The sequence below is a fragment of the Nyctibius grandis genome, chromosome 1 (assembly GCF_013368605.1).
Source record: "Nyctibius grandis isolate bNycGra1 chromosome 1, bNycGra1.pri, whole genome shotgun sequence".
NCBI classification, from domain to species: Eukaryota; Metazoa; Chordata; class Aves; order Nyctibiiformes; family Nyctibiidae; genus Nyctibius; species Nyctibius grandis.
The window spans coordinates 129,411,883-129,426,285 of record NC_090658.1 but is presented as its reverse complement, the minus strand read 5'-3'; the positions used below and the strand labels follow the sequence as shown (position 1 = coordinate 129,426,285).

Below are 14,403 nucleotides of genomic sequence, written 5' to 3'. Positions count from 1 at the left end.
AGGGAACAAGGAATAAACACTTCCAGGCCAGGCTTGCCTGCTGAGCTGAGGTGTCCTGACTTAGGAAAGGAGGAATTACCCTTTCTCTCCCTTAGCTACACACAGAGCCCAGCCTAGCAAGACTCACTATTTATTATTTCATCAGATTGCTGCAGTGTTTCTTTTTTTTTTTGACATTACTCATCTTTCATCCAGAGCTGAGCCAGATTCTCAGACCTCTGACACTGTTTTCTGCTGGTGGTGGTTTTAAGCCTGTATTTCCTTGTTCACCTGCGTTTAAACCAGGGTAAACCTGTGTGCAAGCACTCTCATATTTCATTTTGGCTGCACGGAAAGTACTTTAAATTAGATACACCTAGGGCAGGTAGACTCTGGGTTTCCTCCCCCGAGTAGGTCAGATGAGTCGTTGGGTCTAAATGACTCCTTTGGTGCTTATTTGTCGAGTTCGGTATATCCCCTGCCCTGCAGGTCACTGGGAGCCACTTCAACAAGCCATGGGTAACCAGGAGGGGAAACTGTCTCACTCTGTTACAAGCATTTATACTCATTTGTGGCAGCAGCTGTTTCGTTATGACCACCAACCTCTTCATGTGGTGGAGCGCAAACCCATGGAGGCGTCTTCTGCGCGCTCTTGTGTGACACCAGCTCTCCTCTTACAGTAACCGCTGACCAGGAAATCGCACGCTGCACACCCTGGTTCTTACTCCTGACCTATTTCTCTCCCTCTCAACAAACCTAGCTCGTGGGGTTGTCCTCACTTGTTCTGCAGGGAGAAAACTAGCCTACATGTCTCTCTTCAGACATAATTACTTTGGCGCTGGGTTCACAGCAGCTAAGGGGTGTAAGCTCTTGTGCTGATGCTCTTCAATACCCATCAGCTTAGCTTAAGAGTTGTTCTAACCGGATGAAATACGGAGCAGCTAATTAAGAAAATGCAAAGGAAGCTAATTAAGGAAGTCTCACCCATGGGTCATGAGGTTTTGCAGCCAGCACTATCAACTGCAAACCACACACATCTCAGCAAGGCATGCACTTGTACGTGGGGATTGTTTCTAAATAAAACGAGCAGCAAGGGTTATTTCCTTCTAATGGCATCATTCTTAGAGTGCAGGTGGTTGTAAATATGAGTCTGCTTATTTTTTAGATGCTGGCTTTTGTGATGAGCTAGGTGGTTGGCTGTCATTCCCAGCAATCTAAGAACATGGCAAACGAGTTTATGCTTCTTGTAAACAGCACAGTCATATCACCACCAAGAGCAAGTACAGTTCACATCTGAGGACCAGCCTTTGTGAAAGGCTTTGCTTGTTTTCACTCCCCTTGAAGCAATGGACCTAGTCCCTGGGTGCCCAACTGGGCGTCTCTGGCTCTGAAATGTAGCCCAGAGCAGTCTTCAGGGACCCGGTTGTTCTACCAGGAGGAGAAGACACAGCTGTAGGTGTAGTAGCAGTGCCTTCTCGTAACCCACTAGGCTAAGCAACCTGTGGTCACAGGCTAGTATCTGAGCCTTGTGACCTTTCCTATTCCTTCCCTCTTCTGCTTGCCTCTCACTAACATCCTTTCCCTGTCCCCTTGCTCACTCCTCCCTTTGGCTGTGCCTGTTCTGGCAGCTCAAGCAGGGATCCCGTGGTGTAGCAGCTCTCATGGGATGTCGGAGGGAGCACGCTGCAGAGACCCCTGCATTAGCATGGGCTGGGAGGCACAGCAGTGATATGAGCCTGGGTAGATGCCTCCTCCTAGACCTGTGCTATGGATGTATTGGCCTGCAGGTGTGAGTCAGGCTTCTTTGGACCCTTGACAACAGGCAGATGCTCCTGGGGGTGTTCAAAGGGACTACAGACCAGGTCAGCCTGTTCCACAAAATAATTGTTTTTAAAAGTGCACAGAAATTAAATATATAAAGAATGCAAAGGCTGCAACCTAAAAGATTGAAACAACCCAAGAACTGTTTGTGTGTTTGGCAAGGCAGAGGTGCAATGGCTTGAAAATCCAGAAGTCAATTTGGCTTGTTGAGAGTTAGACCGAACAGGCAAAATTTTAAGGGGATGAGTGATTCGCTCGTCAGTCCTGTGGGGATCTGTGGTTTGGTGGCAATATGATGGGTATAGATGACGAGGTGAGTTTCCATATCAGCTGTGAGTTCTGGCTGTCCTAGGAGATGGCCTGAGAGATCAGACCAGAAACCTGCTCCCATGTCACCACCAAGGGGTAAAATGTGAGACTTGCCTTGATCCCCCTCCCTTGTCTCCTTCTTCTTCCTCTTCTTTGCTCTCTGATATTATTTTTAACCTTGTGCTTGAGATGAGTGTAGGTGTGTGGGCCAAGTCTGCATCTTCTACAGCACTGTTACAAGGTAGTGACAAAAAAAACCCTGCTTAACATGTCTGTGATTGCCTGATATTGCTTGGCAGACTCAGAGCTATTGATGGGGATGGGACTGTGTGCTGGTGCTGGCTTTTAGGAGCCGAGAAGATATTAGCCAGACTCAGCATCAGAAACAAACCACACCTTCTGTCTTTGCTACTCACACAAACATCTTCTGTCTTTGCTAATTATTCTCCATACTTCCAGGGCTGGATGGTAGTAACAGCTTCAAGTCCTCCACTCTTCAGATAAATCCATTTCTGCTTTCTGTGTAACTTTTACTTATCTGTTTTTCCTTCAGAAAACTAGCTTAGTTTTTCCAGCTTTTTCTGTAACTTCAACAAAAGATTAAAAATACGTTTGATGCTCTTTGGGGTCGTGGGCTGAGTAGGCTCCATTCTAAATACTGTTTTCTGAGCATAGCTTTCTATAGGTGAGTTTTAGTGGTTTTACCAGTACAAAGTGTCATGTTTCTGTTTTATCTGCATTCTTAGTAAGCACAGCATGTTTGTATCATGATCAAAGTTCCCTGTTCCAGTAAATGAATAGAGTTGGTTTATCACCTCTCTAGCTTACCTCTATAATTTTTGGGTTTGCTTTTTATTTCAGACTTCTGAAATCTGTACTGGTCTCCTTCATGTCGTAAGGCTGGCCAGATAGTTGAGTCTATATCACCTTTTACAAGCATCTAGTGTCTGTCCAGCTTGCTTTGATAACTGGCAATGATGAGCATGGTTATTTGATCATTTGCTACACAAATCCCGTCTCAAACTTCCCTTTCTGCTGTGTTTTACTCACAGCTCGCCAAGCAATCTGGCTGCTAAGCTGCTGCTGCTCAGATTTTGCAAACTGACATGAAACCGGAACAGGGAGCAGAGTGCTGGACTGGAAACTTCTGTGTTGAAGAGGGTTTTGCAGCAATTCCCCCCATATGATGATATCATTAAAGGACATCAAATAAGCAAGAATTTGCACTGAACTCTTCAAAATAAGGAAGAGCAAGCTTTACCTGTTGAACCTCAAACTGGTAAGAGCTGTGCAAGGGTGAAAAAGAGGTCCTACTCTCTTTGGTTTTCTATTGTGATCATTATTGACTGTAGCCATGAACGTTTGCCCAGAGAAAAAAAGGCACTGATTAGGTGACCTCATGGCAGGGCACATTGATCCGGGATTATTCTGCACCTTTCCAACTGAACACAGCAATGTGAAGGAAGACCTCTTAGCTCGTGATGCCAGGAGTTACAAGAGAACTTGTAGCAGGAAAGAAAATAGTCCTCAGGCCAAATGAATCCAGGTGATCATACTATTAAATGCTTCTGCAGGAGCATGTACAACACCCAAGCAGCTTGCAGAGGTGAGCATGAAGTTTGCACAAGGCCAAGTAAGTAAATAAAGGGTTGTGTCCTAAGGCATGGATTTAATTGGGTTGGTAAATGGTCCAAGGGAGCATGATACTGCTGGAAGGGGGACCAGAGCATCCTTGCAGCCCGGCAGCAGAAAGCTGTCAGTGTTTTGATACTCCAACTGCGTCATCTCTTGCTGACCTGGTTCTGACTTTTTCCACATAGTAGCTCTCTCTCGGCATTGCTAACTAGTCTCCGTTACTCATGTGCCAACTCCAGCTAACTGCACACCGCTACTAGGTAATAAAGGGCGGGACTTACCGTAATTTTAACTGTTAGAAGTTACTTGGGCTGCTGCAGACAATTTGCCAAAGCTCCTTCTATAGCATGTGGTAGGATGTTGAGAGATTATCTAATGGACAAAGCAGTCAGCTCTATTTCAGTCTCCCTGAACTGATATTTATTTCACCCCTTGAAAACCTCAAAGAATGAGTGTTACTTGATGAGTTTTTTTTTTGGCAGTCAGGAATATTAGGTCCCGTGCTTAACATTCTTGGGACAGCCAGCTGGCTGAACTTCAGGACCTGCAGGAGACCTTACGGAAGAATAGCTGGAGACAAGGTAGGAAACAAGCTAAGTTAGGACCACATACACTGCTACATAGCTGGTGAAGGGTCTAGAGCACAAGTCTGTGAGGAGCAGCTGAGGAAACTGGGGGTATTTAGTCTGGAGAAAAGGAGGCTGAGGGGAGACCTTATTGCTGTCTACAACTGCCTGAAAGGAGGGTGTAGCGAGGTGGGGGTCGGTCTCTTCTCCCAGGTAACAAGAGATAGGACAAGTGGAAATGGCCTCAAGTTGTGCCAGGGGAGGCTGGATATCAGGAAAAATTTCTTCACCCAAAGGGTTATCAAGCATTGGAACAGGCTGCCCAGGGCAGTGGTGGAGTCCCCATCCCTGGAGGGATTTAAAAGCTGTGTAGATGTGGTGCTGAGGGACATGTTTTAGTGGTGGACTTGGCAGTGCTGGGTTAACGGTTGGACTTGATGACCTTAAAGGTCCTTTCCAACCAAAACAATTCTATGCTCTATGTCTAGATACGGGCAAAGTTATATCAGCATTTGAGGGTAACTAAAGGTGTGGACAGAAGTTCACTGTTGTGATTGCAGATACTGTGGTCACTCAGAGTTAATCAATGTTTCCTTGGACCAGTGTGTATTTGCTAGGTCAAGGGGTGGCATGACACCTGTGGCTGTGCTCTGAGTTTAGGTTACAAACTGACCTACCTGATTTTGCCCGGAGTAGATTAGGGAGGGTTTAGGCTCACTGGCACAGCTGGAGGGAATAACCCCTAGCAGCAAAAGTTGGGATGATCAGATCTCCAGTTAGCACAGATGGATCTGGAGAAGATGCTTTCACCTGAGAGGACCTTGCCTCTCATTAAGGACTTGCATCCCTGACCTCTGCACCTCTATAAATTCTGTATCTGCTGTTGTGTTTGCCAATGGCTTTTTGCCAGCGCCTGAGGAGGCTCACACCTCCTCGAAACGGCAGCAAACAGAACATCCGCATCTTCGCAAACCAGCCTGCCTTTAGAAACACGGAACATTTTCATCTGAGCACTTTTAACCCAAGCATGCTTTAAATAAACCCACCTGCAGTGCCAGACATCCACCTACACAAGTCCCATTGCAACCGTGGTAGAAGTGCTGTGTCAGCGCGCTCTACATTTGAAGAACTAATGTTCTTCAGCAAACGTATTGGAAGGGCACGAGCACGGAGAAAATTACGCTTGCAGTTAGCAGTACGTGGTTAATTGCTTCAGTTATCCACCTGACTCACTCGTGCGTGTTTCCTTGTGTAACCAGGTACCCTGCTCCACAGAAAATGTGTTGAAATGGGTTGTATTGAAGTTCACAAATAGCATCAGACCAAAATTTAAAACTCAGCAGCGGAAACGCACTCGCCATTTTAGGGGAAGAATTTCTTTCCCCCAAAGGAAACATTCAAAGTGTTGTGTTGAACCTGTCTTTACAAATTCCTTTCCAAACAGATAATTACGTGGATAACTGGGTAGTTACCCACTGCTTATTTTGCTAACCTGTCTTTAATGTGAATCTGTTGGGTATCACTTGGTAAATAATTTTCCTCCAGGTATCTTGTTTCTCTATCAATAAAAGGATGTTAATGATACAAGCCCTGACTTTCCTATGGGCTTTACGTTCTGCTGCAGCAGAGCTAGATGTTATCAAGAGAATCTGGGGTTTAGCACAATGCAAATCTCTCATATGGTCATAATTGAATTGAGTGATTTCTTGCCTTATCAAAAAGGCTACTTTAGAAAGGAAGGAGAATACCACAGAGTTATTTAATATTTTTTTATTACACAAAGATAAATAAGCAGATAGATACATTATTACTAACTTTTCCACCAGCATAAATAGTTACATAAATAGACATTTCAAAGTGTAAACTACAGATGTGTAAAGAGTTCCCATTAATTTTTCAGCGTGGCACATGAAGTTATCCACATTCTGAATTTATAGAGTTCAAGATTTTTGGGAAAAATAATATTTAAAAAAAAAAACCCTGAGACTTCTTAATTTTTAATATATTCAGATAGATTCTAGCTAATCATTATGGCTTGATTCAGTTTTGTGGAGACTGAATCAGGCCCCTTCATTTCATCACTGTTAGGCGAGGAAGATCTCATTTGTGGCTCCCTGCTCTTACACTACTGGCTCCCCTTTAAGCCTGGTGTCGGATCAAGGGGGTGACACACGTGCAGCCGACAGTGATTATTTTCTTCTCCAGCCGGTATGATTGTTGGCAGCCCTGCTGCTCCCTCCGGAGGACGAGGATCTCCTGTTTGATGGGCACGGAGTTGACGCTGTGGTCCAGCTGCCCGTCCAAATTCACACACCTGGAGTGGCGGCACTTGGCATCCGCAATCACTTGAGGGAAACGGTCGTGGTCCTCATCGATCCTGTAAGTTGACATGAAACTTCTTTACTGTAAGGGTGACTGAACACTGGAACAGGCTGCCCAGAGAGGTTGTGGAGTCTCCTTCTCTGGAGACATTCAAAACCCGCCTGGACGCGTTCCTGTGTGATATGGTCTAGGCAATCCTGCCCCGGCAGGGGAATTGGACTAGATGATCTTTCGAGGTCCCTTCCAATCCCTAACATTCTGTGATTCTGTGATTCTGTGATTCTGTGAAAGGAAGTATTTGAAATGGAAATGCTCCTTCATCTTTGGAGGCATGATAGTCTGGATCACTATGGGCTCCCAGTTTGGGAACCTGTACCTCCTGGGAGATTGCCTGTGAAGGGGCAGTAAACCCTCCACTACTGTAGGTTTTTAAGTGTAAGCAAGTAAATACTGCAGGTTTTTACGTGTAAGACAAGCATGCTAGGACTGCATGCAACTCCCTTTGCAAAGGGCTTGCTTCAAATAGGCACTGACTTTGATAGACCAATTAGAAACGATTTGAGCTTCTCAACATGTCAGACTGATTAACAGACCCAAAGACTTTCAGCTCCCCTCCAAAACATGAAACGTTCTTAGGGCCTGATGCTGGTGTTATTAAACCACCACTGAATTTGGTGCAATGCTAGCCCTCTGAGGTCTTTTTGATGATCTCTTAGGTAAAGAATGTTTTTGAAGATAAAGCTTGCCCCAATACACAAATAAATTAATTAAATTGCAAAAATGATTTGCTTTGCCTTCTGTAAGTTAGCCTAGACCATGTTTTTGCTCTGTGCTTCTTTCTGTATTAGTTGTCTTTCAAAGAGGATTATATGGCCTGTGGATACCCTCATATTTCCAAAATCTCTCAATGGTGAAGCACAGATAATAAAGATGTGAGCGTATCCTTGGCTTTATTCTTAACCAGGGCAGCCAGTGTATTTCTAGACCACGGGGACAGAGATCATACCTGTAATCCCATGGAGCCAGGGAGCGGCTGCTGACATCAAGAGTCATTTTGGTGTCCTGGTTCATGTTGCTGATGCTTACGTTGACTCTGACAGTTTGAGGGAATTTTGAGCCTTTTTGGGTCAGGCATCCAGCATACGCTTGCTTGAAGAGGCTCTCCGGCTTGAGTCCAGGATGTATCACCTTCCCGTAGGCAGAACTGCTGGCTGACAGCATGGCCAGCAGCATGAAGAGCAGTGATCTGAACTGAAGACAATAGGTGCATTTAGGACACAACGCAGGTACCGCTGCTGTAATGCAGCACATTTAACAGCTCTTCTGTGGGGCAGGGAAATTCATCCACAGCCAGCCAAGCTGGTAGTTAAAGCCTATGCGGTAGGTTGGAGCAATTATGGAAAAATGTGCCATATATCACATTGTAGATGTGATGCTGAGGGATGTGGGTTAGTGGTGGACTTGGCAGTGCTGGGTTAACGATTGGACTTGATGATCTTAAAGGTCCTTTCCAACCAAACCGATTGTATGATTCTATGATCACATCCACTCTTGCTTTCATTAACTAATTCTTACAGTGCTGAGAAGTATAGTATACACTCAGTTGTAATTTGGTGAAAAAAATAAATTATAGAAAATAATATAACACAGAAGACAGCAGAAGGGATACAACAACAAAAAGACACTCTAAGGTTGAGTTTTCTGTGTATTTCTTGACTCAGAGTACAACGCAGTAGCCCTGTTCACTAATATACCCGTACAGTCTCATTGCTGCCCCATGCTGGTGCTGTTCAGCAGTCTCCCCTTTGAGTTATTTTCAATTATTAATGGTTTAAACAAGCATTTTAAAGGTGGGTACAGATCCCCATTCCTGACAGTCATCTATTAGAATTTAAATAGGTCTCTGTGAAATTGGGGGGGAAAAAACCACAAAGCAAGTTCTTACCAGAGAAGCACAAAGGACTGGAGACATCTTCCTTCCTTCTCTTACTGCGGCTGATGCTTGTGCTGGGCTCTGTTGAACTGAAGGTGTCTGGGCACATTTGCTGCTGGACTTTTTATAAGAGCTTCTGTGCTGTCCTAGTTAATGCGGAGTAGGTGGTTTTTTTTTCCCAACCTTAACTGTGGTTTCTGACCATAACTTAAATTAAAAAGTGTTCATATATATATTCCATCAACGCAGGTGGAAGACAGGATATGGGCTCACCCTTTCTTAGATCTGTAGATGATGTCATTACTTTAGCCATGTAGCTCAAGTAGTAACAAAACTCAATGATGATATTAGAAAACCACCAAAAAATTGGCACGCGCTGCAGTAAGCAGGTGCAAAGTGCGCCATTTTAAATTGGGACTAGACTCATCACCTAGTCAAACAGAAGTTGATGCGCTTCATGGTCTTGGCTTGGGATGCTGTAGGTATCAAAACCACTAATGTCACTGGCACTGCCAGCTCGGATCTGTTTTCTTCTAGGTTGGTCTGATGTCTTTTCACCCTGAGTTGGGCAAATATTGGACAGCTGGCCCCCATCCAATTGCTCTCCATACTTGCCATGTGCTGTCATTTGCCTTGGTGCCTAGGCACCCAGGTTCCTTCTCAAGCTCCTATTTTTTTTTCCAGTTTCCTAGTCTAGATCAGGCTATTTTTATTCATGTCTGCACCTCAGGTGTGATGTGTCAGTTTTGATCAGAATGCTTTGTGATAGTGAGTTCCCAAATTCAGTCATTCTCCATCCAGGGAAAAAAAAAAAAAAACAAACCAAAAACATGAACATTGGTTTTGAGCTTGCCACCTTTTCATTTCACTTCATGCTGCTGTGCTATGAGACAGAGCTGTGATCCTAAGGAAAGGGGTCCGGGATGTGTGTTGGATGTAGTTAAACTTTCCACTCCTAAGTTAGGGAGAGGACAGAGGAGTCTCAGAGAAACCTTATGAAGTCTGTGAGAGGCAAAATGCCTCCTCTTGTAAGCAGGAAAGCTGGAAGGAGCTGCAGGCACCTCCTCCATGTTCTGTAGGTAATAGCATGCTACGCTTGAAAATATTGGGAGCTAAAATACCTCTCACCATGTAGCCCCAAGGCATTACAACTCCCTGTGTCCCAGCCCTGTGTCGTGGGTGACAGTGATCAATGATCCCATATGGCTCCTAAGCCCACCCTGCTGTCTCCCCATCCTTGTAAGACCAATATAGTGCAGCTGTAATGTACCCTGCCATGTTACTATTTAAACATGCAATATTTAAATCCATGGGTTCAAGTGGACAGACTCCATTTGACCTGGTGACAGTCAGGATCCCTTTCTCCCATTCAGGGGTATTTTTCTAGATTTTCACTAAGATGGGGTTGCAGACCTGGAGAGGTTGACCTGCTTTAAGGTTGTGCCCCCTTTTGACTTTGGGTCATTGTTGTTGCTCTGGCTGATAGCAACTGCCTTGTTTTTTGTTTCTTCTTAGACAAATGTCTTGATGAACCCTGAACGCTCATTAAAAGCTGTGAGTTTGACCCTGCAAGAGACCTTACGTGCAAGGAGGGATATCTGTGTTCATTCCTCTCATCTGCTTTCAGGGATTTAAATCAACAGCCTTCTAGTAAGTATTTTGGTCACTGGGATGTATGGGATGCTCTGGGACAGGGTGCTTCTGTGGCATCATTCAATATTCTTTGTTGAGAGCTCAGAGCTCTGCAGTTACACCAGACAGCAGCAAAGCAGGGATGTGAAAATTTTGGATAAAGCAGATACTGGACTAGGAACTAGAAACCTGAGGTCTCCTCCCAGGCAAACTTCCCAACCACTAGGTTAAGGACTCTTCTTCTCTCCAGCAAATACTTCATGGCATGGCTAATTAGGACAACTCAATGTCTCCCAAGTAAAGACTGTCCGCCCAGAGTGCTACAAAACCTGGCACACAGAGAGAGGGGTAGGTTCAAATCTCTCAGGCTGCAGCTTCTCAAGTAATAATGCTGATTGTAATGAACTATGAGATATAATAAACCAGTTATTCCATCTTTCTAATGAGGTTTCTGACAAGCTGTTGGGAGAATGGGTGGGTGATGGACAGACACAAGAGTGTTGATGCTTCTCATAGGCTGAATTTGAGAGATTCTTAAAGAAGGGGCTTATGATTTAGAGAGGAAAGGGTGAACACTGAATCAATCCTTCTCTTTAACATGTCTTTCTTAGGAAATTATCCACGTCACTTTGCTCTGACAGTGGGTTGCAAGTAATTAGGATGTGCACCATGAAGTACCACTCAGTGTAACAGCCTTGATCCGCTGATGCGTGCCATTTCTCAGGTCTGATTTTGGTGGTGTTTTCAGATGAAATGATGCAAATAATTTGCACTTTGAATACTGTGTTCAGTTTTGGGCCCCTCACTACAAGAAAGACCTTGAGGTGCTGGAGCGAGTCCAGAGAAGGGCAACGAAGCTGGTGAAGGGTCTAGAGAATAAGTCTGATGAGGAGCGGCTGAGATAACTGGGGGTGTTTAGTCTGGGGAGAAAAGGACGCTCAGGGGAGACCTTATCGCTGTCTACAACTGACTGAAAGGAGGGTGTAGTGAGGTCTGTGTCGGTCTCTTCTCCCAAGTAACAAGTGATAAGATGAGAGGAAATGGCCTCAAATTGTGCCAGGGGAGGTTTAGATTGGGTATCAGGAAAATTTTCTTCACCAAAAGTGTTGTCAAACATTGGAACAGGCTGCCCAGGGCAGTGGTGGAGTCACCATCCCTGGAGGTGTTTAAAAGCTGTGTAGATGTGCTGCTTAGGGACATGGTTTAGTGGTGGACTTGGCAGTGGTAGGTTGATGGTTGGACTTGATGATCTTAAAGGTCCTTTCCAACCAAAAGGATTCTATGATTCTGTGAAGTAAAGTGTGTTTTTTACATTTGCTTAATATTTATGTGTAAGTCCAAATTTTACTCACCTTGTACCATCCAAAGGAGGATGTTAATAAGGGTAGAATTTAGTTTGCGGTTTCTGGGATAGCCATGACCTATATCAGCTTGCTTAAAAGGTGCTGATGCTTGAAGAGTTAAATGTATAATTAAGTTTCCCTCTTAGAGTTAGAGATGTACAGGTTAAAGGAAATGGTTCCCTCAGAAGGGGTTTTCTCTAATGCCATTTACTGAAATAACCATTCAAAATGGGTCAGTTAAATTTCCAATTTCAGAAGCAAGAAATATTTCAAAAACCTGCAAGGTAGTGGAAGGTCAGGTTCAACCAGCCTGACCCTAAATCCAGGCTTGTCTGCTCTAAATGTGTCAGTGGTTTGGGTTACCTCAGTATGTGAAAGGTGAATAGTTAAGTGTTCAAACATGGCTAATGTAACGCAACATTGCAATGGTGAAAAAAAACTTTCCATGGTTTATTTTGAGCCATGAACACATTAATTTGCAATTGTCACAGACAAGGTGAGAGGGTCTCAGGAGAAAATATACCTCTTGAAATGCTTCCACCAGGTCTGAATCATACAAACAAAACTCTCACATTTCTGGTTCCAAGATTTTTCCAAGTTCTAAATACTTATTTTCCAATTCTTCCTAGTCTGAAGTAAAAAAAAAATTAACATGATTTTTTCCATGAGATTAGAATTTATCCCATGGCTTTTTTTTTTATTCTGACACTTAGCTCTCTCTTAACTAACAGTTTCATTTTTATATGCAAAAATAACTATATCTTCTGCTTTTCTTATATTCATCTGTAAAAAACAACAGTTTTTATAATCTGTGTGTATGGTATCTCAGCTATGTGCCATAGAAAACACTGTGATAACGCAGAGCTGTATGTGCACTGACTTTCTATTACAATCAACTTAAGCAAGGAACAATTAGCCCTGCGTTCAACAGGAACTGCAGTTACTGGGAGATCCGAAAACAAGGACAGTAATAAAAGCTTACTGAAACAAAAAAATTTAAAGATTATCTGAAGCCTTTTGAAATCAAACCTAGCCCTTCTCTTGGCTCTGGTGAAAGCTTTCTTGAGATTAAGTTGCTACTTAGGTACTTTACCCAGCTGAGATCCTTCAGGCACCCAAATCTGAGTATGTTGGCCTTGATGACACTTTCTCCCCTCGAAGTCATAGTGTGAGTCAGTGGCAGAGCTCTGGTGTCCTGAGTGAGCTTGCAATAAATTAAAAGAGAAATCGCAAATATCGCCAAATACTTCAAACATTTTTTTCAATCACTATCAGTTAAGTTTATGTTACTTTTGGAAAATAAGGAGCTTTTCTGTTTACGTGTAGGAAGATCTTTCCTTATTTTTTCTTGTTGGACAGAATACATTTTCTTCCTCTTGAGTACATGTTCTTATAAATCCCTATAAATAAGGCAACACTCTTCCTTCTACATACAAGCATCGCATGACCCTCTGTGCATTGTGGAGGTCATTTCTAGGAGATCAATGATTACACTTAGCCTGAGGCCAGTGGTTATCATCTGAGAGAAACTCAGAACTTGAAGGAGCAAGGCTCTGAGCACCCTGGTTAAACACTGAAGTTTAATTATAGTTTAGTTTAGTTTAATTTAATCCTGCTCTGAGTGGATGGTTGGATCAGAGACATCCAGAGGTCCCCTTCAAACTGGTTAAATTACTGCACTGATCTCCTGCCCCTGGATCTGTGTGCAGGAGACATGTCAGAAAAGGTAAAATAACCTTTTTCCTCTATCGAACACCTCTACATTTCCTCCCCCGCAGATGCAGTAGAAATTATCATCTCCTACTGCATGCCTAAGTTTTCCAAACACAGCTAAATCGATATCATAGTTATTCATCAGCTGTGGTTGCTGTCAGTGGTTGACACGTCTGTTGCATGACTAATATCTAATAGATACTCAGGAACCAAGCAGTCAACATAAAGGAAGTAGACACTGAATTCATCCTTTTGATTGCTGTTTGGAGGGACAAAGGAAAGACAGGGCTTCCAGATATGTGAGTTGGTCTTAATGAGATGTAGGAATGTTATACCTGCTCTGTGGTAATGAATAGATGATGAATATGTAAGTGTAACGTAGTCCAGGTAAGTGGAGAGGGGTTTTATGCCACCACAAGGTGGGTGTAGGATGTGACTGCTCAGATTACAGCTGGATCCTGATCAGCAGCAGTATCACTACTTGTGTTATTGTAGTACCAAAGTGTTCATTGTAAAGCTGGGCCAAATTAGCACCTACCACCTAATGGAAGGGACAATATCTCCTGGCTAACACAATGTACTTGTCTGCATGTAATTCAGCAAGCAAAACTAGCAGTTCTGGTAGCCCTAGTTCTCTCTGTGATGAGGGCTTACTCTGCCCACTGTGGGAGATGCCAAGATGGGGTGAAAGAAGAAATATGGGACCAGGCAGAGGAAGGCAAGGAGTTATGGACTTTTTGTGGCGTCTAGCTTTTAGATCAGTTAACTAATGTGAACTCTAATGTGAAACTGCACCTTCTCTCACTTACCAAGACCATGGGCTACAGAAAAGAGAAGGAAAAACAGGACAGTTCTTCATCTGGGAGGCTAAACTTCAGGTGGAAAACCAGAAATACTGGGAAATGTGCTATAGGCCAACTAAACTGTGCAGGAGAGTCTGGAGGACAGATATGGAGAACACAACAGGCTGCCTTTGAGGGTGTTTATGGACAGGTCTTCCATAGGGGTAGGGTGTCTGGTGGAAAGCACTAAGGGGGGTGGACTGAAAACCCAAAAAGTCTGCAACGGATCTGAGCTCTTGATAGAGGCAAGTAGGATGGGACCAAATCCTGAACTGCAAGACCAGCATTGATGTCTAGTGAGAGGAACT

The 14,403-nt window shown here is 43.8% G+C and overlaps 1 protein-coding gene across 1 annotated transcript; it reads right to left on the bottom strand.

Annotated features, from left to right (window-relative positions):
• Positions 1–6,449: 6,449 nt before the first annotated feature.
• Positions 6,450–8,604, bottom strand: IL17A (interleukin 17A). Its single transcript, XM_068409182.1, has 3 exons — positions 8,578–8,604; positions 7,639–7,883; positions 6,450–6,687 (listed from the first exon to the last, which is right to left on the bottom strand). Exons 1-3 carry the CDS (start codon positions 8,602–8,604, stop codon positions 6,450–6,452), a joined length of 510 nt encoding a protein of 169 aa, XP_068265283.1.
• Positions 8,605–14,403: the final 5,799 nt, after the last annotated feature.

Coding starts and splice junctions, on each gene's coding strand:
- IL17A (XM_068409182.1), bottom strand. CDS start 8,604: ATGTCTCCAGTCCTTTGTGCTTCTCTG. Junction 7,884..8,577: donor CAGTCCTTTGTGCTTCTCTG/GTAAGAACTTGC, acceptor TATTGTCTTCAG/TTCAGATCACTGCTCTTCAT. Junction 6,688..7,638: donor CTGGCTCCATGGGATTACAG/GTATGATCTCTG, acceptor GTCAACTTACAG/GATCGATGAGGACCACGACC.